This window comes from Melospiza georgiana, chromosome 4, assembly GCF_028018845.1.
Source record: "Melospiza georgiana isolate bMelGeo1 chromosome 4, bMelGeo1.pri, whole genome shotgun sequence".
Taxonomy (NCBI): Eukaryota; Metazoa; Chordata; class Aves; order Passeriformes; family Passerellidae; genus Melospiza; species Melospiza georgiana.
The window spans coordinates 67,074,160-67,100,953 of NC_080433.1; the positions used below are offsets into that span (position 1 = coordinate 67,074,160).

The 26,794-nt window shown below is 38.1% G+C and overlaps 1 protein-coding gene across 3 annotated transcripts in view; it reads right to left on the reverse strand.

Moving 5' to 3' along the window:
- Nucleotides 1–4,000: 4,000 nt before the first annotated feature.
- PIK3CG (phosphatidylinositol-4,5-bisphosphate 3-kinase catalytic subunit gamma) overlaps nt 4,001–26,794 on the reverse strand; it is a 33,296-nt gene continuing 10,502 nt past the window's right edge. For all 3 annotated transcript variants that reach the window (XM_058023542.1, XM_058023544.1, XM_058023543.1), the window contains 9 exons: nt 25,268–25,333; nt 24,937–25,162; nt 20,876–20,979; nt 18,496–18,642; nt 16,810–16,900; nt 13,599–13,729; nt 12,878–12,989; nt 10,827–10,984; nt 4,001–6,118 (listed from right to left, as the gene is read on the reverse strand). In XM_058023542.1, coding sequence (XP_057879525.1) covers nt 5,837–6,118; nt 10,827–10,984; nt 12,878–12,989; nt 13,599–13,729; nt 16,810–16,900; nt 18,496–18,642; nt 20,876–20,979; nt 24,937–25,162; nt 25,268–25,333 — 1,317 coding nt within the window. In that variant the 3' untranslated portion in view covers nt 4,001–5,836. The remainder of the gene's footprint in view (nt 6,119–10,826; nt 10,985–12,877; nt 12,990–13,598; nt 13,730–16,809; nt 16,901–18,495; nt 18,643–20,875; nt 20,980–24,936; nt 25,163–25,267; nt 25,334–26,794) is intronic.

Genomic DNA, 26,794 nt, shown 5'->3' on the forward strand with positions numbered 1-26,794 from the left:
GAGCAATAGCAGCAAAATAGTCATTCATATTAAAGTTTTATCTACCAATTAAAAAAAAAAAAAGAGAAAACATAATGTTTTATAAACTATTCTCACAGGATAGTCCTGATAACATCACTACTTATGTGGCATGAATCCCATGAAAGGGCCTTTCAATAACATACTCTATCTGCTGAGGTCTAAACCCTGCAGAGCACACAGTTCATCCTGGCACTTAAACCCTGCCCCTACACCCATTTTTGCCTGAGCTGCTGCAACTGAGCCCCCATTCCCCTGGGAGGGCTGAGCTGCACCCAGTGGCCACCTCTTCCCCACTGAAAGTTGTTTTCAATCTCCACAGGACCTTCAAGTCTCTGGTCTTGTTAGAGGCACCCACACTTTGGTTGGTGTTGCAATGACAGAACCCCAAAGACTGTCCTCTGAAGTATTAATGTGTAGCTAATTAGCACCTCCCTATAACTGCCTGTCTTTGCATGACCCATCATCTTCAACTCTCCCTGCCTGGACAGTTTTGGTTTCAGACTACTTCAAAGGTACTGAGATCTCTGGGTATTTTTTCTCTCCAAGTAGGCAGAATTACTGTTTTACGGGATTTGGGAAATACATCATATTCTGTGGGAAGGAAACAGGTTTGTAAAACAGAGATGCTGTCATGAATATCATCAAAATGAAGAATATCTTTGGCTGGAGGGAAAGCATTTCCTGAGGAGACCTGTTTATTTCACCAAGATATTTTCATGCAGACATTTGACAGCTGAGCAGAGGATCTGCCATCCTGCATCAGGGACAGAGTCTGTCCAGGCCAGTATCCTGTCCCTGACATGGACCAGCTCCAAATACTTCAGAGAAAAATGCATTTCCATCATGATGGGAGAGAACTTCCTCATGTGATGAGTTTACTGCCAGTCCCAGACACTTGCTGGTTGATTTGGAGAAGAAGCAGTAGGCTAATTTTTTTTTCTTTGTTAATCTCAGGTTGTTTAATAGTAAATGCATCGAGCAAAATTCGGTTCTGGCTAAATCTTGAATTGCTATTGAACTCTTTATCATGAACAGCATTGTGGCAGCATATTTCTTAGGTTATTAAACAGTCATAACCCTCTTAGCCTTTTGCAGGATAATTAGTTTTGATAAAGAAAGATACATTCAAAGGCAAAGGAATATCTGGTACAAACTCTGAGCTGTAGTCTTAAAACTGTTTTCTACTGTGGGTCATTAACATTTTTATTTTCTTTCAAGTTTCATTTCAAGGACCTTTTCTGGGTATTCTTCATTACATTAGACTTGACTTTTCTTCTATATCTACTCGTTGTTAATCTTACAAAGAAATGCTGCTATCTACAGTTTATTTTCCTTTTTTTTACAGTTATTTTCCTTTTTTTCTTCATGCACTTAGTAAATGGATGAGTGGCTAACTCTGACCACAGGCACTAGACCAAAGGCAGCTTTGAGAGCATGACCAGCACTGGCACAGGGTGACTCCTAATGCTGAACACCGAGTGGCTGCACCCAGGTGTGGGATGTGCTTGCAATTAAAACATCCAGCACTTCTGCCATGCACAGGAATCTTTTGTTAGCTAAAATTAACTGGCACGTATTCCTGGCAGTGCTGCTGCTGTTTCCAAAGTGACAGCCTCTTCTTCTGCATCCCCAAGAGAATACCTGAGCAATGGCACACGCTGCCTTCCCCAGCCTTGCCGTGTCAGAGGCTGCCAGGCACCCTCTGAAACAACAAACCCCATTCCAGGGGTGGGAAGGAACTGATCCTGTCCTGTGTCCCCTTGTTTATCACCAACAGGCAGGACATCAGCACCTCTCCTGCTGGGTATGGGACCCAGTGATGCACAGAAAGCCAGGAGAAGCCATGGCCTTGTGCCTGTCTCCTTGTGTCAGCAGACTAGAACAGGTCACCAGTGCCCCTTCTCTCTAAAGAGATGAAGATGTGCACCCCTCATGTGGATATAACCATGGCATTTCTATCTTTGGTCAGTCCTTGTTATTAACTGTAACTGCAGACACACAGTTTGTCTTTCTGTTTTCTCTTCTCCAGAATCTCACTGTCTGTCAAGATTTCAAATATATTAGTACCTTTTTAGGCCAATTCTGGCTTCCAAATGCAGACTGGGGTGAGCACAGCAGGAATCTCTCTCCCTGTTGTCCTCTCTCTAGGAGAGTTCCTTGTTTCTGGAATATTGTTTTTAATATATATTATGTAAGTTGCAATGAGAAGATTCATGAAAGCACATGAGTGCTTTTTTGCAGTTTTGCAGAAAATTCAATGTTGCTGGGATGCTCAAAGAGCCCACCAGACCCTGCAGATGGCATCTCAAATTTCAATTTTAATAATTTTTTCTTTTCAAGGCTACTTGACACAAACTACATTATAAAGTCATTAGCACAGTCTGAAATCTGTATAATCCTTGGGACTCATGGATTTGCAGAATGGTACTGGTAGTCAGGAGAAAGGTTTATAATTAAAATACAAGAATCATAATTTCCATTGATATTTTTCTAAAGTAATTTGTTAATATCTGTATTTCTGTCTCATTGATCACATTTTAGAAAAAAATCTGCTAAACTTGTTAAGTCTCAATACTCTGCTAATGATAGATTAAGCACTTCTAACAAGTGCAGCCAGTGTATTCATTGAAGATCTAAATATAATTACACTGTACACCTGAGCTCCATTTCAACTTCTCTTCCTGTCCTGGAATATAATTAGGATGGAGCCTTGGGGACACACTCACTGCTAACCAAAATCTCAATGACCTTGCTGGGGTCAAAGCAGATGTCCAGTCACAACTGAGCATGAGGCACTGACTCTAAGAATAGATTCAAATTTCCACTGCTAGGTGCAGTCATGATGTGAATGAAACTACCAAGAAAATACTATAGATCTCAAAGACAAACTAGTCCTTAAAATAATTTTCAAAAAATAATCTTAAGGCTAACAGGAGACAGTGATGATAATTGAGACCTACTCAGAAAATTTAGTAATTTTCTGCATGCTGTGTTAGAGCTTCTGAAAAAAGTGGTCAGTGGTTAATGACTAATTCACATTTCCTGGTTTACAACCCTTAAAAACAGTTATTCTGCAGGGTCAGTGAGTTTGGGAGACTTGGAAATTGTGGTTCAGCCTCCTGCTCCAGCAGTGGCACATGTGCTAAAGCTCCAGCTCTCCAGGCCTGGGAATGCCACTGCAGAACGGGACAGCGTGCTCTGTCTGGGACGTGCAGATGTGTCCTTGTGCCACCTCCTCACCTGGAAAGCAGCTCCTCGCCCCGCTGAGCCTCGAGCCACATCTCTGTGGTGTTTCTCCTTGTGTCAGGGCTCGCCACAGAACCAGGTCAGTGGTGGGTGGAGGCTCCAGAGGGACACAGAATGCAGCTGATAATCAGCCACATGATCGTGCAGCCCTTTGTAAGGAGATGCTGGTGCCCACAGCTTGCTCCGCAGGTAAAGAGGAGATCTGGCAGCCACTCTTGATCTCCCAGGAGTCAGGCTGGCCCAGAGGACACAAGGCAGCCCAGCAGAGCCCAGGCAGCCTAGCCATAGGCTTCATGGGCAAGGAAAGCAGTGAAGAGTCTGGGAATTTGCTCAGCGCTGAGGTGTTTCAGGTGTCTGCAATAAACACAATTCAATACAGCACATTGTAAACTGCTGATAAAAATCATCAGTGTAAGTTTAGTGCAGGACTAAATAACTTTCTCTGGGTGCAGATCTCTTGTAGATCTTTTCCTGCAAGTAGAGGCTGCTTTAAGAGTGCCATTTCCCTTGAAGCTGTGATTAGCATTTATTTCCCCATGTTACAGTTAAATTTAGCACTAGATCTACTTATTTTTTAAAACTAGGAACTTACTAAAATCTTCAGATTTTTCTTCATAGAACAAACCAGGAATGAATAAAGTGCTCTTCGAAAGTGGCAATGTTCTATACACATTTTTCAATTACAATAATTGCAACAGACTATTAAATTTCATTATATCTGACATCATACAGAGTTATTAATATGGAACTAAAACAATTCCTCTGAGTGGGACTTTGAATATTATTTCTTACTGAGATTACGAATTCTTTAAGAAACTGGATTAAAATTATTTACATGTATTTTGCGCTAAGCTGCTTATTCATGAATAATAATCAAATAAATAGAACATATCAATTTATTTCAGATCTATAAAATACAAATCTAAAAATATCATTTTACAGACAATATTCACCATTTAGTTTGTATTTTAGTATGATCTAAAGCCTATCTTGCACAGAATGATAATGTAACAGAATAACAAAATAGTCTACATTTTAATCTTAGAGATTTCCTTAACTGGGGTCTACCATTTACATCAAAAATACTTGTGCACAGTAAACAATTAAACATCTACATTTCAAGAATAGATTGGCTACATCTCATAACTGAGACACCGATTACAGTACATTTATTAAAAATCCTTCAAGAATGCACTCAGTTGTAGCAGTAGTTAAAATCATAACAGTTCTGTGAAATGATTAAAGCAAATGATAACAGAATTTTAAAATTCAGTTAATCATCTATATGTAATGTAAAGCCCATGTAACACTACAATGAAGGAAGAAATTACATGGGCACAAGTGCAAAAAAGCAATATTATAAGCCATCTTCTCTCTTTGGTAACAATCAGTTAGCAAGAAGTATACCATAATAATTCAAGTCAAAGACTAATTCAAGCTATATGTCTTTTTCCTTTCCTACCATAAGCAGACTTGATTTGCATGCAATCTACAGTAGAGAGTTAAAATTCTACTTACACAGTTTTTCCTCTTTCAAGTTTAAATATTGAAATTAAAGACAAGAGGGGTTTTTCTTTCATAAATAGCTTTTCAGTAGTATTGTTTCTTCAGGAATTTGAAAATAAATAGCAAAATATACACAACTTCAAAGATTACATTTAATTCCTTCTAGGTATATCCTGAAAATATATCACCAAGGAATAAATAACTTTGGGTTTTTCAGATATTTGGTAACGTGTCAATTACTCTTAGATAAGGAGTTTTCTCTGAGGGATAAGGAAGTACCATTGCTTTTTCTACAAAGCTTTTCCTATACAGGTGGAATTTTAATAACTTTGCACTAAGAATATAATCTGTAATATAATATGGATGTTACCCACTAAAAAGTACAATAAAAATAACCTTGCAAAATTAAACCTTCAGAACTTCATGTTCAAATCTGAGGAACTTCCCAGTAACTATGAAGTTCTCCTGGCAGTCAAGATTGGTTGTCTGTGTGAGGAGGTCACAGTAAGGCAATTTCACCCAATGGCAGAGCCAAAGCTCTTTTCTACTGACAACATATTAAAAATCCAGAAAGGATAAAATGCCGAGAAAGGGACAAAAGAGAAGGATGTAGATGAAGAACATTTGTGTCTAAACCATCCTGAGACACATATGGATTGTCTACAGAGATTTCACTAAAACCATAGATTTTATATAAATTCTGGTTTTGAAGGACTTGACCCTCATGGATAATTAAGGTCATAGGGGTAGGTTATCATCTTACTCAACCTCCTCCTTATATTTATCTGAAATTATTGCTAAAGAAGGAAAAAAAATCCAAGCCAAAACAGCAAAGGAACTAAAAGAATCCAGCAACTTGAAGTGTCATTAGAAATGGAAAAAAAATATTATCTGCAGGAAGATCTTATGGAGGGGCAGAGTAAAGTCCTTGCCTTTTCACAAGATCCATTTAAGCTGCCAGAAGAGAAAAGGCAATTTTGATTGCTCATTTATTCATAATTCAGAAATAACGTGTAGGTTCACTAACCTCCTATTCACACCCACAGTTAATTTACATAAAATATTAAGCAGAATGCTTTTCTACTCCTTGTTTGATTCCAAGCACAAGATGCAAAAACCAGTTAAATTGCACTGTCCAGCCCTTATCTCTGCAAACCTCTATCTGATCAAGAAAATGCTTTTTGGCATCTTCTTCACTTTTCCCTACTGTCAGTGCTTCCCTGATATATTCAATATCCTCTTTGCTGGTTAATTGGGGCATTCCAGTCATCAGCATCATGGAGAACAGGATGATCAGCAGGTTGGTGTGGTGTCGGAGAGCTAAATAAGCCTTCACACATACATCCTGTGAGAGAGAAGAGATTTTTGTTAATTGAGGAGATGGATTGAGAGGGATGGTGTAGGGATTTCACAGGACTCTCATTAACCAATGCCATTCAATCACTCAAGTGTCAGTGACAGGAGACCCAACAGAGCCATTCAACTGAGTTGAAATGTGACACAAACTTCTGCACCTGCTGCTCAGGGTAACTTCATTCACCACAGCTTGGGGCAACAAGGAGTGTTTGGGTGTACAACAAACAGCTCTTAATACTACATTAATTACTAAAGCATAAAACCTTAGCCACACCAGAATTTCACAAGAATTTCTCTACCATACAACCTCTTTCTGTGGCTGTTAAAAGAGACAGCAATAATTCCCTGTCTGCCTTTCCTGTTGGGATGTTTCCATTTAAAGACTGTGGCTGGCAAGTGAGACTGAACAAAGCAGCACCTCCAGGGGATTGCTCTTCATTTTCTCTAGATGTCTATTAACCGTGCAGTGGTGACGGATTATTTAACAGGGAAGATTTTCAGCCTTGGTGTTTAAGGAATTTTTCTAGCTGACAGCTCTAGTCTTCAGGCACTCTGCAGGCCTTGCTGCAGGATTTCTATCACTATGCACTGTCATTCTGGATTCCATAGGTGTTTTTTAGAGCCTTTTCATTTCCATGTATAAATAATCTGTGCTTAACAACAGAACTTTTAGAAGAATGACATTTCTGCAGCTTGGAAAAACATGCAATGCTTTAAAAACAATTTTTTCCTGCTAAGAGACTAATACATAAATTGAAATTATTACTTCTTATATTAAATTTATAACTAATTTACTAGCAGAAATAAGAACAATGCAATGAAGACATCAATCATCAATCAACTAGAAATTGGGTCTGCAATGCAGTAATGTAAAAATATGAAAAAATTTTCCAAGAAGGTTGTTATTATTTAAACCACAGCTGAAGCAATGCTAATTTTTACCCAATTAAATATTCAATTTAACCTTTCAACAGCTGTATATTAAGCTTTTGAATAATGCTTGGGAAATCCAAGTATTTTAATGTAAACGTCCAACAAATCCCAACAGCCCTCCAGAACACAGGGCATTTTTTACAAGATATATGGTTTTTTTCTTCTCTGAAATAGGAAGAAGTGCACAAATAATCTTAACATCTATTACTGTTTACATCAGCAGCACCAGGACCCCCAACTAGACAGGTTAGGCAAATACAAAGGAAGGAAGATGATACATTGAAGATCTGTCTGTACAATTTCTTTTTTTAGTATTGCCTGGGAACTTAAATTTTTTACTCTATTCCCAAATAAATTCTGTTCTGAAATAAGATCATACTTATGAACACCAGTGTCAGTTTAGTTCTAGCACAGCAAAAGATTAAATGCAATGGTCAAAGCACAGCTTACAATAGAAAGCACAATCACCTTATCACAGGGAATAGCTTCTTTCCATTATAGCAGGAGAAAAATTTACTTTTTGTATTCTTAACTTCAAACAGAGAAATCTTGTCACAAGAGTTAGTCTGTGTTTTGTTACCCTTGAAAGAGATGAAAGGTCTTTATAGTTATATCAAAGAAGGTTTTACATTTCTGTATGGATGATGTATCTCACTGCTCTGGGTGTCTGAGACAGAAAAACAATTATGCAGTCAAGAAAAACCTGGTATCACTGCATCTCAAAGGCAATCCTTCCAGGAATTCAAAAGATTTTAAAAATCTGCATCTGCCTGTTACAGTTATTCATTCAGACAGGATCTGAATGTGGTTTTGCATTAGAATTTTCCAAGAAAAGGAATTTTTACACTTCTGAGAGAGGCGGCGAGAACCAAAAATAGCCCAGATGATAGGGGTGTGTCAAGGGCAGGCACATGTTTACTGTGGGATTGAGAAGAAAGCTGATAACTCATCTAAAGCCAGAGGCAAAATGAGAGGAGCTGAGGAGAAAGCAAATTGCCCAACAGGAAAGAAAAGAACAATCATTCTGAAAGCCTGAAACTGACCTAATTATTATTATCCTAAAATCCAGGCATTTTTATAATATAAAGTGCCCAAGTTCTGTTACATAGGCCATCCCTTCCCTGTACAGTATACTCCAAATAAGTATTTCTCAGTGATGAATTGAGTACCCTTTTACTTTCTGTGACCTTTGTTTGACAATCAAATACATGATATTTTGTAATTAAATAAATTCACTCTTCTGCAGTGAACTTTGGTCAAAGTTATTTGTCCTTTTAACCTTCCGCATCATCTGCAATATGAGCTCTGGCTAACACATCTGTATGGACTATGTCCAGGGAATAAAAAAGAAATAAAATTTTATAAAAGTAGATTATTAAGTTAATAAAAACACCCAAGACTGTAAAAAACAAAGGAGTCTTCTGAAGTACAAACTGTTTAAATGTAGTAAAGTACAAAATAATGAGAGATGTTCTTAAAAATTAATGAAGGATAAATGCTGAGACTTTTCCATTAATACTTGAATGAGTCAGCAGGCAGACTGAATGAATCCCTCAATATTAGGAAATATGATGAAACAAGTCAACTGGAAAATGAAACTACAATTTTCAGTTTTTTTAAACTCTGTCCATGTAATTAAAACACATACTTTTTTATAGCCAAATATGTGATGCAAATCTTGCTCTGTGTTACTCTTTTACTTGTTAGAAGTATTTTATTTTTTACTGATCTTTGAGACAGAAAAGACTTTTAAAGTACTACTGCAATAGTGGTATATAAACAGTAGCTATTGCAGCAGAACTACACATGAACTTACATTTTTTTGGTCAGTTTATTGTTGTCTGTGCCTAAACCACGTCACTTAAAATGCCCAGGTCTCCCATCACCATCAGAACTCACAACAGTAAAAGCACATTAATCACCTTTTATCTGGCCAAGGACACAAGTGGAAATGACATTGGTGCTATCACAGCATTCCTAAACTGTGCATTACTGGGATGGTAGTACTTAGTAACTTAGAAATTAGTACCAGAGTAACAAAAAGTTTATTTAGTCAAACCCAGGACTCCATGATGGAGGCATGATGTATTGAAGAGAGGCTATGACCAAACCTATTTCCAATTGATTTTGGTATCTGGGCTGCTGAAGCAAAGGTCAGATTCTCTCTAAAGAACTGGACGATCCATGTATATGAAAACATCTTTCCCTCACTGCAGACACCTTTCAATTCTCCATTAGCACACTTTCATACTTCTATTTTCTGCCTCAAGAACAGAGGTCTTTGAAATTACATACCCCAGAATGGTGCTTCAGTCCCACACCTGTACATGACTTAATAGCTGTGGCAACAGTATCATTGCTGTACACAGCACAGCTCACAGGCTTCCCTGAGAGCATGGGCTCAGCGTTCCCTTCCAATATAGTTCCCTTCCCACAGTAGTTCCAACCCATGGCAAACCCCACCCTAACATCTTTCGATCTACAAGTTCCCTTCAAAACACTTCCACTGTGATAAAGGCAGACCTGGCAAAAATGAAAATTCAAGGATTGCAGCTGGTTCTTTAATTATTTTCAGAAGTTTCAAAGATCATTGGTTCTTCTTTGCATGAGTCCTCTCCACACATGGCCTCTCCCTTTTGATTTTCTCTGGTGGACAATGTGATTTGTCCTAACATAAGGATACCATAAGGTGGGAATTGCAAGAGGATCCAAATGGATCCCCATCCATGGCAGGGAAGCCTGCAGGATGTGTCCAGCCCAAAGATGGGTAACACTCATTTTTGGATGAGTGAGTAAAAGCATTGAGATGCAGCCACACATGGAGACAAAATGCTGAAGTAACTGCATATGTGTTCAAAGGGACATAGTCACCATCCAACAGGAAGGACCTTAATTAAGGTACTGGGAAACCAGACTCCATACTGGGACTAATTCATCCACAAGGAATCCAGAACATGAAATTCAGTCTTTGGCTTTGACTCACTCCACAGAAGAATTTTTCTTTTAATATTATAAGGAACTTGCTTTCTAAATCAGACACTTTACTCAAAGTCTCCAAAGACTTCAGACATACATGTACTTTTGATGAACCATGCTCCCATTCATTTCATTAAACATAGGAACTGCATACTAAACTCCCTCTTTGACCAGGTTCTACACTAGCTCAAATAATCCCAACAGGTTTGAAAGCACTAAATTTCAAATAGAAGCAATAGAACAGATTTTTAACGCCCCTTCTTTCACAGTTAAATCTATCCATCCACTTCACAAACCACCATCTGAAATAGCTTAGGGTCACTACAGATTTTTACTCAGATGCAGCAGTCCAAGTCCAGAACTCGAGGGCAGACTCAGGAGGGAATAACACTGGCCAAGCCAGCTAAAGGATGCCTCAATCCTGCTCATACTCCACAGAGGCTCTGCCTAGAGCCATGAGCTTCTTCTAATTGCACCAACACTGAAGCCCTCTGCAAAGTGTTTTCAATCAAGACAAGAAACAAAGAAAGAACTGCTTATCTGGTCTGCTGCTAATGAGCTTTTCAGTGTGCCTTTGTGAATGTTTGAATTCTAGTTCCCATAATTGTACAGATCATTTTTTCTCTTAGTTGGGCCTAAAATATCCCGGAATCATATTATGATTCGGTACATTTTATTAACATAATACCCAGGAGCCTAGATCTTTGAAAATCAAGGCACTAATGCTCATTTTAGAGGGTAAAAAAAAATTACTTAATTGATTTGCAGCTAAATTCCCATTCTTTTACCTGAAATTTGTGGAAATGGAGACTTGTCTTCTTTCCGGAAGTTCCCATGACATACAGAAAATCTGGAGTCAGCACAAAAGGAACTCTCTCCTTATTAATTCCAAGGAAGCTTTTATAATTCCCAAGAATATGGCCAAAATCAATATGGAAAAGGTTACCTTCATAAAGAGAAGAAGAAGTCACATTCAGACAAATAAAATAAACTGCAAAGAACACTTAGGTGTATTCACAGGAGTTCCAACCCCTTTTTTTCAGTATATATGATCACTCTTAAGTTCAGCAGAAAAGACTATTTTCTTTCTTTTTCTGGGAAATAAATAATTCTGTCCTCTTAGCAAAATTACTTTTTGTTTATCTTTGGCAGTTGTTAAAAGTCTGGCAGAAGCTACTGTACTATCTAAACATACACTCACAGCTTTTCAAAAATAAGCAAGGAAAGCTTGTGCCTCATACCCGTAACAATCAGAGCATCACTACACGGAAAAGGCTTGGGGGTTATGTCTCAAACACCCATGGGATTCTGGCACTACCCATCTCCTTGGCAAATGTCATTGACTAGAACATGCTTTCTCCTCACAGACCTTCATTAGTGATTTCTAAACCACTCTGTGTGTTCCAAGTCTGCATTGTCACCCTTTGGATAGCTTTGAGAGAGTAGCAGGGCATCAGTTCCCACAAAAGCAATGAAAACCTCTCCTTTTAAGGGTCACTACACCTACAGGACTGGAGTGTGCTGCTCCTCTCCACATTACTTTATTACTTTCACTGGCACTCAGGAAATGGATACAAGAGTATGGTTACTTAAAAACACAGATTTGTAGTAGTGGCATATTTATTAAAAAAGATAAAATATCAAATTATATAAGATGATACTTAACAGTGATCTGTAGGTGGAATATGCTTAAACGTTCCAGATTTTAAGGCAGCTTTCAAGTTCACCCAGCCCACCAAATCTGACTCTCTGCAGACCTCTCAGACTGAGATCCTCCTGGCCCCTGAGGCTCAAGAGAGATCCTGTTAAAGACTCTGAGGCAAACCTGCTCATGACCACAACAGAACAACACCTCTTCTTCAGTTTCTGTCTATTGACCCATGCCTCATGTTCTGCCATCACATTATATTATATATACATCACATTATATTATATATAATGTTGAAATTAAAGCATTTCTTAGTCACTTCTTCCCCAAGGGCTTCTACTGAACTTTTTTACTGTAGTCTTCAATTAGATAATTTCTGCCTTCAGGGTACTTCTTCTCTCCAGCTTTCAACTGATAAAACTTTAATATAATCAATAATAAATATTCAGCTTTCTAACTATTTTCCATCTCTTACCAGAGACTAATTATGAAGTGAGAGGATCATGAAACTAAAAGTGAATTCCTTAGACTAAATAAAACTCCTCCATATGTACTGATTGTTCAGGGGTTCTTTCCATAGGTAAGTAAAATTAAGGATGAAACAATGTGCAGCTATGGAAGTAACTCCCAAAGTTTGGAGTACAATAAAACTGAATTTCTTCAGGAGTATATAACCATCCCACAAATTTTAGTAGGTAAACAAATATACTCCATGTACACCCATTTCCTAAACGTTTTTACAACAGTACACAAAGCAACTACATTCCTCAGAGATGAAAACAGTCCAGCAACATCTGAATTCTGACAGAATTCAGTTCCACTGAACACTGTGAGAATCACAACCACACATCAGATAGATGAACAGCTGCCTGCCTTATAAAGTTTTTTGGTGTTCAGACCTTAGATGTAGACAGTAAAAAAAATTTGGTTGACATTTTTAATGACTTAGTTTGTATGAAACTGCTCCCTGGAAAATAATGGCATTATTAGATAGATATCTCCAGCCTATATGAAGGCCAACAGGGGTGAAAATACATTTCAGTGTTACTTGACCTTGTAAGCACCACTGACAGAACTGGTTTGTGTCTCTTCATTCATTGTTAAATGCACCATTTATTAAAATGAAACATAAATCTAGTGAAGTATAGACAGTCTGCACATCTATGAAATTCTCAAAAAAAAACAACCCACCTGTTTCTGTAATCATGATGTTGTCGTTGTGCCTGTCTCCTATTCCAAGTACAAAGGTTGCCACACAGTATCCAGCACAAGAATAAACAAATCTTTCCACAGCTGCCTGAAACTAAAAATAAAGCTTAGAGATGTTAAATGCTTCAATGCTAGGTACTAAATGCAACCATTCTCAAAGTTATGTACCTTTCTGTTGAAATGTATCTACCAACACTTAGGCAAACTGTTCTATAAAATACAGCACTGCACAACAGAGACCAAGCTCACAGCCCTGCACTTCACCCCCTGTGCTGGCTCTGTCCCTCAGCACAGAAAAGCAGCACAGAGCAGCTCACACATTCTGGGGGCAAAAATGTGGCAGAAAGCTGCAGTGGGTCAGTGGATGTACAAAAGCAAAGGAGCTGTGAGTACAAAACTTGCACCTGAATCCTCTAAAACCACATTGCCTTTCAGTGCTCTTAGATGTCCTCTCAACCTGCTCCTCATGTATCACTTCTAACTTCCATTGATAAAGGAGTGATTTCAGAAGCATCCTGTCTCTCAGGAGCTTGGCTGCCAGCTGGATGCTAAAGGCTCATTCATAGACACCCACAGCTGAGTGCAGGGAAAATGAATGGATTTTTCAAAACCCCACAAGTAACAAACACAAATATATGGGCTCAATGCTCCTAAATTAGTAGGGTGCAATTTAAAATCCTTCCTAAAAATTCAAAGAACTCACCTTCTCTTCAATCATGCATCTTTCCTTGAGCCACTGGTTTAATATTTCATCCTTAAATGCACCAGTGTTCCCAACTGTACTCTGTTGAATTTTGGCAATTGTTGTAGCATCTTTCACAATTTCGATCATTCCTTAAGAAAATAAGGAAGAGGTTAGAAGAAGTTATTACATTTTTATCAAAGCATACTAAAAATATTCACAATTAAATTCTAAAATGTGTTTAAAAACCAACTGCAGGTCTTCATAGGTTGTGAGCAGAAATTTATTTGACAAGGAGCAATGGTTCCTGTTCATTCCCAGCTGAAACCAGACAGAGTTCATAAAGAGCCTGGCATCAAAATTCCTCCTCTTTTAAAATGGATGTATCACATGATGAGTGGGGACTCACTGCATAAAGCTTTTCCCAAGGAGAGGGAATATTCCTGTCTTGATCCCAATTCACATTTTCCCCAGCTTCTCTCCAACCTAACAAATACAAGGAGCTGAAGAAAAGCTTTCATTTTGCTGCAGTCTAGGAATGCAAGTCTTGCCAGGGCTGTGACAGAGGAATAGAGCTGGCCCTCCTGCAGTAAATCCAATTTAAGCTTAAGTGTGCATTTACACAGAAAGCTCAGAAATCCCAGTGCACAGCAAGGTACAGCACTGGGATTGCTGGTGGGAAGCTCTGGTTGTCAGGGCCATGGGGTCTGTCCCTAGACTGAACAGACCCTTGCCAAGGCACACTGGCACATCCCAGCAATACCATGCAGAAACAGGGCCTTGTCCTGCTCGTGCCAGCATGGCATGTGACAGAGAGGAAGCCAGAGGGAAATGCAGAAACAGAGGCTGCAACACAACCCTGCACTGTAGCCAAGACTAGCAAATGCAGTCCAGACTGGGCATGCCTATATGGGGGAAATTCAGATTTTAATTGAATTTATTTGGTAATTGGATTTTTTTTCCCCTCTGGTTCAAGTTCAACAGTGTCTTCTAGCTTCAGCTCCAGTTCAGAGATAAGCAAGCAAACAAAAATATCCATTTCTCTCCAAAGCAATTCAAAGCAGCTTCTGAGTTGATTTCAACTTAACTGTCTGAAGCAGATAAATTTCTTTCTAATCATAATCCCACCCTTTTGCAATTACTGAATGATGTGCAAATTTTCCTGTAACAGAGTAACAACACAGCAATCTCTTCCTGCCCTCTCTGCATGGCTGAATTCATGGCTGAATACCCCTGGAGGTATTTTCTTCTGTCCTTACAGTGGCCTGGATATGTTTGCCATAAAACTATGGTGGAACTATGACCTCCAAAACCCACCACCAAGACCACCAAATTTACAAGCTTTGCATTTTGATCTCAGCTTGTCAAGCTGTTGTTTTTCTCCCGGGTGTGAGCTGCAGCTCCCATTCCAGCTGTTGGAAAAGCTTTCCCTGGCTGTGCTCACAAATCTCCCTTTGCCGGCCAGGAGCTCCTTGGTGGCGGGGGAGCAGAGCCGGCTGGCTCAGGAGGTGCCAAGGACAGCAGGTCTCAGCTGGGCTGCATCCAGCTGGGAGGGGGTGCAGCAAAGGAAATGCACCATGTGTGTCTGGAGCTCAGTGGTGACTCTTAGAAGAGGCAGCTTGAACTTCTTGTTTTCTGCAGTGATGCTGCACAGTAAGTAGTGGCAATTGCCTCCCAGAGCCAGGAACATATGGACATGTCAAAGGGAGAGAGAGCAGGGTGTGACCTTGTACCAGTGATACAGAGAAGAGAAAGTCCATCCTACACAGGCCTGCTTGGCACAGCAGTGGAAAGGACAGATGCTTCCAGAACTACAAACTGCACTGGATGCGATGTCTTTAACAGAATGGGAATGCTCTGTGCAGGAGGGGGTGCCAGCCTCACATATAAGACACTCATTTCCCTATGCTCAGTGTAGAGTGGGGTACTGGCCTTGTGTCAATGCCCAGAAGTTCCATGGGAGTATTGATAGAGAGGGAAGAAGCAGCCTGGAAGAAGACCACATGTGAATACTGTGAAAGAACATTTGCATGCCACTACTCTTTGGTTCTGCTCCAAACAAGCATAAGCTCTACATCAAAGTGTGCCACATTGGGCATTACTAATTTAGGCTGCAGGTATTCTCAGTAATCCAAGCAGAAGTGTTAATATGATTAACCATGCCCCTGCTGTGGTGCTAAAAAAGTGCTAAATTCTTACAGCTCCCCCATACCTATAGGAAAATCAAATATTACTTCCTTGAGACAGAAGAATTAAGAATTCAGGAAAGAGTAACAGAAATCTGTAACTCAAGTATGAAAATGCTAGAATTACTGGCAGAATTCCTCCTTATTCCTTCATTTTTTCAATACATTACATTTTCTTGAGATAATTTTAAACAAAATTAAATCCGATCCTAAAAAGCTCTTTAAAAATTAGATTTAAAGCTTCTAAAGAAGAGAAACCCCCTGGCTTTCCTTATATTTATACTTAGTTAGCATTTTGATGTACAATTTTCCATTTTCTTTATTATTAAAATTCTATCAATAAATATAATTCAATTTTAAAACATTTCTATTAGGAGAAAAGAAACTCTCTTATGTCACACACTACCAGGTATTTTGTCAGTGAGTTTGAGTTTTCTGAGATATCCTGAAATCCAAAGGATGTTAAAAAATTTTATGTGGCAATGGATTTTAGAGAAGAAGTACATTACATAAGTATATTAAAGAGTTATAAAGAGTCTTAATTTTATTGGGAATTCTTACTTGATTTCTTTCACCACAAGTTCTGAAAAATTGATCATCTCTGCTGCAGGAACTAGTGCCCAGAGAGAAATATTACCTGAGTATCCTGTTAAGTAATGTTGTTGCTTCTATGTGGTATAAGGTATGAAGCTTTAGGTCAGGAAAAAATGTAAATGCTTTGCTCTTTATTTTATTCCTGTCAACACATTAAAATACATCTTGAATAAGTCACTCACTTTCACTGATGTTTCATACTAGATATTGTTATTAAAGAGGAGCTTGCAGCACAGGCCAAGCCATTGCACAGGAATCACAGCCAGGAAACAGCTGTGCTACAGCTCAGGGAGGGCAGAAACCACTGCCAAGCTGCACCTGAAGGCTGCTCACAGCAAGTGTAATAAAGAGCTGCTCACCTCAGGACTACAGCATGTATTAGAATAGTTCTCCCAGATCTTCTGTAAATATGCTATTTTGAATTTCTAATCACAGTAAGTGTGATCACATACCTATTTTGTTCCCTGTAGAAATGCAACCATATGGCAACAAACAGAGATCCAAGGATTCTGCTTCCCAAATGGATTCCATAATTCGAAGAATCTAGTAAAAACAAATGGATATGCTAAGTTATTTCAAATTATTTCAACATTACAGATTACTCATACAAATAACACTTCTAAGACTTCTAAGATGGGGCTAAACTTACTTTGCTATTTGATTAAGAGATGCATACAGAAAGTGTGCAGCCATTCAAGATAATCAGTTATAGAACCAGGGTTTATATTTCTTCTGTTCTGCAACCAGTAGATCTTTACTCTTCTATAACGTCTTAATAAATATATTGTATGATTTCTACATAAGGTGAGATTGAATGTGTTAGCAAGCATGCCCACTTTTCCCCATTAATACCTCCAAAGCCCTAACAAACCAGTTGTCTGAAACTAGAGTGACACTAGCTACTGATTTTTCATTTGCTAACTTCACCCACTGCATAAATAAAAGATAAAAACACTTCATCAGAGAAACAGGGCATCTTGCACTAAGTAAGATTCTGTCTCTAGTGTCATGGACATATTTTCTGAAAAATACTTTTGCTAGGATTTTTCTCCTGAGAAGCTGAAAGGCCTCAGAAATTAAATGTAAACAATAATTATCTGCTGCTGTGGAATGCAGCAGGTGCATCTTTGATTGGTCTGATGTGGATTGTTTCTACTTGATGACCAATCACAGTCCAGCAGTCTCAGACTCTCTGGTCAGTCACAAGATTTTATTATCATTCCATTCCTTTCTTTTCTAGCCTTCTGATGAAATCCTTTCTCTTTCTTTAGTGTACTTTTAGTATATCATTTTCTTTTAATATAATATACATCATAAAATAATAAATCAGCCTTCTGAAACATGGAGTCAAGATTCTCATCTCTTCCCTCATCCTGGGACCCCTGTGAACACCACCACACTCTAGAACACTAAAATGTGAAATATGTCTGGCATATGGCAGGAAAAGCCAGGGTAGCTGTATGCACTGTGTCTGGTTGGGATGAAGTGCCTTTTCTTCAGAGCAGTTTGTAGGGTGCTGTGGTGTAGGGGGTGGCCAAAGCAGAGCTGGGAACACATTGATGTGCCCATGTCCCAGCTGAACGGTGCCTGCTGGGTGCCAAGGCTGCCAGTTCCTCACCCAACTCACTGTGACTAGATTGGGGTGCACAAGAGATTGGGAAGGGACACAGCCAGGGACACAACCTGAACCAACCAAAGAAATATCCATGCTGAACAATGCCATGCTCAGCAATAAAACAGGGAGCAAGGGCTTATGTAGGTTAACTATCCTATGTGCAGGGACTGGCTGGGAACTGGTCCACCCATGGGATGTGGAGTGACTGCCTTAGCACCACTTGTTTTGTTTTCTTCCTTCATTCTTCCACATCTCCTTTGTGTATTAAACCACCTTTAGCTCAACTCACAAGTTTTCTTGCTCTTCCTCTTTTTCCATCCCACCAGGGTTAATCCATAACACAGTACAACAAAGATGAGCCAGTGCTGACGTCAGCCTTGCCATACAGAGTTTTAAATACAAAAGACAACCTCTCATTTCATATGGACAGTGAAGACAAGGTATACACACTTTGGAAAAGCAAAATTATTTTAAAATATTTTAAAATATTCATGTTATCTTTTATAAGGTTTAGCTCTCATACCTGTAAAATTAGCATGTCCTGACGGAGGTCATCTCCATGTTTGAAGATGATGCCTATGGTTTCATTTGACAGAGCTGTTGGATCTGCACATTTAAATTCAAGCCAGAGGGGTTTCTTCTTGGATGCCATTACTTTACATTTTTCTATCTGTGAAAGACATGCTTACTGTTTCCTGATGCCAACATCAACCCAAGAAACCTTTTTAAGAGAATAGTTTACCAGCTTCCACTCAGCTATACCACAAGCAACACACTGAAAGCAGATGTAAAGGAAGGAGTTCAGCTGCCACAAAAAGCCTCCTTGAACCTACACAACTTTTAACCATGATAAAGGAAAAAGTGTATTTTAACTCTCCAAAAGTGGATTTAGCTTGCTTCAGACAAATTTAAAACAGGAATAGAGATTCTAACAAACCTGGAAAATACGGCCCTTCACAACAGCACTTTGACAGCTGCTTTGCAAAACCAGAAAATGATCATTGTCCAATGCAATTTACCACATCATCCACCCTTCTGACTTCTAGCAGCTACATTCCAGATTGCTTGATTCAATTCCCTTAGTAATGTCTTAAAATTCATGGGGGAAATGGTATTTTTGAAACTAATTTAAGGTAATCATTCATAAGATAATAGATTCCCTATTTAGTTTTATTACATTTTCAAAACTGATAAATTCAGACTTGAAACTGCAGTATTTAAAATGTTTTTTTTTCATTTATTATGGCTAAGACAACTGTAGTATGTCTGACTTTCTATTCTGGAATTCCTGATTCATTGTTGAACATTACTATGTACAACAAAGCCATCTAAAATTAAAAAAAAATAAAGCAACTGCACATCAGTGTTTGAGAGCAGATAGAATTCATTATATAGGAGTATTTTAGTATATTCATATTTCATCTACAGGCTCATTCTGAGCCTGTAGTTTTAAACAAAATAGTTTTTACCATCCTTATTTTCAAAAAGGAAAGAACTTTTAAAATCTTCGAACTTATTTGAAACTCTGATTTTGTTTCAAATATTTGGTTTAGACTTAAAAAATTTTAGGTTTTGAAGATTATGGACAAACAGTACGTGTTAGAATAGACATTAAATGAAAGCTTAGTTGGTTTTACCAAACATTTTTATTCATATAGTTTGGAAAAAGAAAAGCTAACACATTGATTCTTGGACATCCTTTGTAAATCTACTGTTTAGTTCATCTAGGAAGATCCTGGTAGGACTGAGTATTTCCTAAGTGAAGGAAAACTAGAAAATCCAGAGAAATCTTTTTTTATTTTAAAACCTACTTTCTGTCAAGTTTGATGATTTCTGCACCAAAAAATATATATAAAAGAAGACTAAAGAGAATATACATATAATACAAAATGCTAACAAGAAAATAGTATTTAAGAAATCACAAATTACTTCAGAGTAAGAAATGTCTGAATTGGCTTCTGTGCTGACAGGGCTTCAGCCTTGCTCACCTGAAAGGTGTTTCATGATCTCAGATTGAAGACAGACCAGTTTATAGCCTGTCTTCCAAGGCACAGGTTTATTTAACAGAAACATGGCCATATCTAGACAATACCTGAGCATTTGGAAATTCCTTAAATAGTATGGTTTTTCTGTCCTCAGCTAGGAGAAAATTAAGGGGTTCTGTTCTTGTAGGGTCCTTGCTGCACATGAAGTGAGTCCAAGGATCTTGACTGTGCTTCCTTACCCAGACCTCACATTGCATTTTAGATGCATGATCCAATTTCCTCTCACTTCACATCTGCTGATCTATGAATCTTTTTTTAACTCTGAGTCAACGTACACAATTGCAATCTCACCACAAAACTGAAGGCAGCAATATAGAAAAACCCAAGTGTTTCTTAATGTATTTCTAACAAAATCATAATGTACTTTCTAACAAAACTAACACAGAGATACTGAAAAATCAGAAATAGCTGAGGCAGGCATTTTTGTAAGCATGATGAAGGTCTGGACCCAAACCTTAGTGACAGATATGAATCAGGATAAGACAGAGAAAGTAACTGAAAGAATGGAAACTGAATATCCCAAAGCCCCTGAATCAGATAAGAGTCTTATACAGTTATTTAATTAAAAAAAAAAGTCAGCTACCTGGTTAAATCTTGTATTCAACTAATGGAAAAAGTATAATTGCCATTTAATGATTAGGATTTCATGGGTTATTGCAAATTTTTTAGCCCGTGGTGGCCTGTTTTTACATTTAGAAAAATAATAATACCTCTGGGAACAAAAATCTACTGAGTCCATGCAATGTCACTGTGTCCACACAGAAATAAGACCTTTTATTAGTAAACTTTTTACCAAGTGACACATACTTGCAAATTTTTTTTTTTTTAATTATTTGTACAAAGTCAGAATATACTTACCACTAGTGCTCCTGCTCTTAGCCCAGGATCATATGGAACTCTAAAACTTTCTGGAAGTTTGCTGCCCTGTAATTTTTCAAGTTTTTGTCTCAGCTGTGCAATAACTGCAATTACAAGAAAGAAAACACAATGAAATCAAATACTGGAAGGCAAAAAGGTTATAGGTAATCAAATTTGTTGAGCATTATACTTTAGCTAAAAACCTCTATTTAGCTGCCATTTTAAATTGCTTTCCTCCTGGATCTACTGATTCAAGGAATGGAGGAAAACTCTTTAACTTGCACTATCAATGGCCAGGGTTGTTTCAGATACCTAAAGTCTTCAAACACCTCAGAAGTCTTGTGCCTTCTCTGCAGTATTAGAAACATTGAACAGTAAGAGTTTAAAATGTCATTTAAATGTCAGCTTTTGTTTAAAAACACAACACAGAAGAACACACCAAAAAGTATTTTCCCTCATAACGGACAAGAAATGCTTGATGGCTTTTGAATTCCTGGAATCAATTGCTCTGTAACCATAAGGAGATAAACTACAGAGACACTGAATTTCCTATCCTCCTAAAACTGGTTTCACAGTGCAGCCTTCTTAATCTCACATTCCCCTAAGCAAAAATTTTGCTGTATATTTATATGAACAAGAATTTTAATAGTCATACTTAAATTCAATCTCTTAATTAATAAAACCTCAAGCTCCTAAATCTTCATCTCAGAATAGTACAGATTATACAATGCATGATGTATTTTTTTCACCTCAGCCAGTGAGTGTCAGCACCATAAGCAATACACTGCTGATTACCCTGCATTAGGGCAAACACCTGAACACTATCCTAAAGAAACTGTAGCTACACAGCAGAGGATGTATCTGCATGTAAAGTAATTTTGGAGATAAAAATTAAAGACAAAAAAACCCCATACTGATAAAGCTAAACATGGACCTGGATACATAAAATAGAATCACAGAATCATGGATTAGTTTGGGTTGGACAGGACCTTTAAAGGCTATCTAGTCCAATCCCCCTGCAACGAGCAGGGACATCTTCAACTCAACTTGCTCAGAGCCCCATCCAACTCGATCTTGAATATTTCCAGGCATGGGGCATTTCTACCCCCCTAGGCAACTTGTTCCAGTGTGCTAACATCCTCATCATAAGAAAAAAAAAAAAAACAAAAAAACCAAAAAAAAAAAAAAAAAAAACAAACAAAAAAAAAAAAACAAAAAAAAAAAAACAACAAAAAAAAACCAAAACCAAAACAATAAAACACCTTCCTTTTGTGTATAGTCAGAATCTGTCCTCCTTTAGTTTAAAACCATTAACCCTCGTCCTATCACTACAGGCCCCACTAAAAATTTGTCTCCCACCCTTTTTACAAGCTCCCTGTAAGCTCAGGCAGGCTGATGTTAGGTCTCCTGAGCCTTCTCCAGGCTGAACAATGCTCACAGGAGAGCTGCTCCAGCCCTGCCATCGTTTTTGTGACTCTCCTCTGGGCTCACTCCAGCAGATCCATGTCTTTCCTGTCCTGAGTGACCCAGAGGTGGATGCATCATTCCGCATGGAGTGTCACAGGAGCAGAATCACCTCCCTTGACCTACTACCTATGCTATTTTTGCAGCTCAAAGACACAGACATCTTGGGCTCTTAGTGTACATTAGACAAAAATCAGAACAGTTCAAACACTGCAAACACAAATTAAGAAAGTCAAGCCAAAAGAATTGGCTGACAACTCACAGAACACAAATGTTACACCTGTCCTAGAGGGTTTTAGAAAAGAACTACTAGCAGAGCCTGGTTACTAACACAGTATCTCTTCTGGTAAAAAGTAAATCTGGCAGTGATATACAGGAGCTAACAAGTGGACTTTAAAATTAGACACTTTTCAAAAAAATACCTCAAGAATCCCAAACCAAAACAAACAATAACACAAAAACAAACCAATCAAACAAACAAACAAACAAAAAAACCCCTAACAACTCCACCCTGCCTCCTCAAAAGCACCAAAGTTGTAGTAACTTGGATAATGAAACAGCTTTCTATAATGTAACTATAGATTTCCTAGACAGCTATCTTTGAAAGTTATTGTTCACAGTTTACTGTTAGAGTTTACTGTTAGCTCAGTATGTCTCCTCATTTTAATGTAATGTAATGTAATGTAATGTAAAAACTGTAAGCAAACCAACTGAAGCTACAAAAGTTTAGGAATAGCTGATTTTAAGACACAGTAAAGGCACTTTGCTAAAACCACTTTCAAGTTGATCTGGCTTAAGAACAAGGTGCTGTGCATTTTAAGCAATGAAACAGCTGCATAGACACATTCTTGGGAAACAAATCATCTAGCTCAGAGGGTGATGAAAGCAGATAATCCCATGCAAAATGTAATACTATCATCTTATGAATTTATTTATTTATTATTACTTGCTATCTTCAAATATAAGCAAAGAGATTACAGTGAAAACTGAAAGAAACAGTTTGACAACATGTTTGCTACTGGAATAGTATGGACCTAGCAGGAAGGAATTTGTTCTTTTCAGAAAATCTACAAACTTTGGAGAAATATATATACAAGAATAATATCAGACTGCATGACAGAATGAAATGAAACAGGATAAAACATTCAGACTGAAAATATGAACAACGATGAGCTTAAAAATGTTGGGACAAAAAAGAAGCAATAACCTACAGGATAAATTTTAGGATATACATTTTTAAAAATATAGAAGTAGAGGGTGCCTGTAGAAAAAATTATGTCCTCAATACTCAGAGAATAAATTACATTAGATATAGAATTATTAGGACACTCCACAGTTTCAGGAAGCCTTATTCAGTGAAAATGTCAATTATATAAGTCATCTTTCAGTGTTCTGCTGTACATTACATCCAAGGATTCTTTAACTTCAGAACCTGGTGGGTGTTAATATGATTGCTTTCTCTTGAAGCTTTTCTTCTTTGCCCACATATCCTTCAAAGCTAATGTATTATAGAATCCACTGCTCTTATAGACATGTACATCTGCAAGGTTGTATAGTTTCTTTCTAAAATATGCAATTCTGACTAAATACATTTTGGTTATAGAATATTTTAAGAAAAAATTAGGAAGTTATTTAGAAAAAGTGTTTTACATGGGGCTCCAGTAAGTATCTTAACTCACACTATGTGGTAACACAACAGATTTTACACTATATATTGAAGAATAAATGCATATTTTCTTAAAATCTCTTTTGAAACACCACCACAGTCACTTCTGCATAACCAGAGTGGAAAAGCTTTCCCATCCAAGGACTTCCTGGCCTGGAACATACCAGGCTGAACATGCAGGAAAAGGTGGTCTCTCTACAGCTTTTAGAATTTTAAGGCTGTCATACATCCTCTCGCACTTACTCCCAAAACCAAGCAAGTAACAGCAATGAGGATAAACAAGCTTTTAAGAGAGCTGGGGGTGGCGGGGAAAGGCAGGCAAAATCCAGAGGTAAAGAGGCATTGCATAACCCTACTGTGGCTTCCAAAGCAGTGCTTGCAAGAACTGGAAATAACAATACAACATCTGTCTGACAGGACTCCTCAAAGCCACGCCCTGTATATTCACATCTGATCCACCAGTGACTTCCATGGCATAGCAGCGGCTGCACTGGACTCCTCCCCGACCTTCCTGCCAGAAATCTTCTAGTGAGAGTTTAGAGGAAGGCTGTACTTCTTGGCAAGTGTCACTTTTAATTTCCAGTTAATATTTGTGTCTTTTTTCAGCACTGGCATTCAGCTAAAGTATAAGGACTTATCTGTTTCCCAGTTGGCATGGCTTGAGGTTCAAGAAGATAAGCCAAAGCTTGGGAAAATACCAAGTGACTAAAACATTGATATTCTTCCCCTTTTGGGGTGAAATGAGCAAACAAATCTATTACTGGTGCAATCATTATTAACTTACACTCACATTTTAAAGGAAGTAAAAATGATGCCCTTTGACAGCATCTTATCCCCAATTTTCTAAATGAACAATACAATTTGCTGCCTAGTTTTTCACATCCAAAGAGAAAAAAACATTAACAACAAAGAAACGCCTGTTGGCAAATACCTTGAGAAGTAACATCATACTTTTCTGCAGAAACTGATTTAATCTCCATTGTGACTTTATGCAGCAATTCAATTACTTGAACCTGCTTCATGAAATCGTGCAGCATGGCTTTTCCACAGCCCCTAAGGTAGGCTTCAAGGATGACTGCAAACCTCTGTTGGTAGTGCATGGACTGGGCAATTTCGCTTCTTAAGAACCAAAACAAGAAGTGACCAATTCTTTTGTTCTACAGGTAAAGAAAAACACTACACATTAGCATTCATTTCTTGACAAATGGTTTTAATAATGCCAGCAACTTCAGCATAAGTTGGCTATATTTTTTGGTACTTACTCTCAAACCACGTTTCAGCAAAAATCTGGCTAGTGCGCTGTCATGATATGGCTCAAATTTCACAGCCTGAGTGATACAAACATAAAAGAAATGTTGTTAACACACTTAAGATCCCACTGCTTACACTTAACCAGTGACATCTAAACTGCTGCAGGAGTAGAAAATGTGTAGCAAAGCAGGTCTTTTTGAGGCTTCCCTGTCTGATTCAAGAAGCACATTTTGTTTGCAACAGGCTCTTTTCAGGTTTATTATTAATGTGACAACTCCTTAACCAGAGAGTCCAACCTGAGCATATGCACAAAGCAATGTCATTCTTGGCAAAAACCAGCAAGATCAGAAACCAGCTTGCAGTATGACTGATACTGAGAATGCTTGAAATGATTACTGACAGATGGAATAATGTGCTTGTAATAGCTCTTAAATAAAATGTTTCAATAATAAAATACTGGTTTTGGTCAACATCCACTACTTTGAGACTAGGGCATCAGGATTCACTGGTGGGTTCCCCAGAAAAAACAGGATACAGGAGCAGCTTTTCAGAGCACTTACCTGGCCTTTATTCCATAAATGAATGACAGAATAAAGGCTCTGATACACATCCTACAATAATGAAGTAAATTAGGAGGAAGACTTCATCACAACTTTTTTTGACTGACTGTGAAAACAGATGTATTTTTTTCCTTCAAAAGCTGCTCCCCTCCACCCAAGCCCACAGACATTTCCAAGCTACTGCCAAAAAAGAGGGTGGGAGGAGAAAGTCAACAACTGTTTTCAAGTGCCAGTATTGGAATTTTTTTTTTTTGTTATTCTCTATCCCAATAACCAAGTGAATTGGTCTACCAGAAAACCATCACACTTCCAGATTCTGGGTAGTACCAGGGAACTTCTCCACTTCAACTTATTTTTCCAGCTGCTTCGTTCATGCTGCTTGCGGAATTCAAGCTTACAGAAGGTTTGTATTCAGATTAATGGTGGAAAAAAGTATGCACTTATATCCCACGGCAACAAAGGAGAAATAAGAAGCATACAATCTATGAATCAGAGTCACAAAATCCCTGTCATGGACTGAGGGGGTTGGTGAATGGCTTCAGGTTCTGGAAATAGAGTGCCAGGAAGCAGCCTGTAGGGAGATTAGGGGAAAACAAAGGGATGCGCAGAGAGCTGGGTGCGTGTAGTTTGCTCAGCTTTCAGAAGCAACAAAGTATGCAAACCTCCAGCAACAGTTATTCAACAGAATATAATGGCTCTTTCAAGATCACTGTGGTCTGCAGCTTGCAAAGAAGCAACCAAGCCATCAGCAAAGGTCTGCTAAATTCATCAAACAAATCATAGTTTTATAAACTCTCACAAATACTGTGGCGCATAGTTGCATTTTTATTTTTAAAATATCAACATGATTTCTAAATGTAAATCATTCTGTGGGTTTAATCAGAAGAAAAAAAATTAAGTCAAATTTCCAATGAAACAACTTATGAAAATGTCACAAAGACACGTTCTTTCTAGCTGCTGGCTAAGAGACAGACAAGA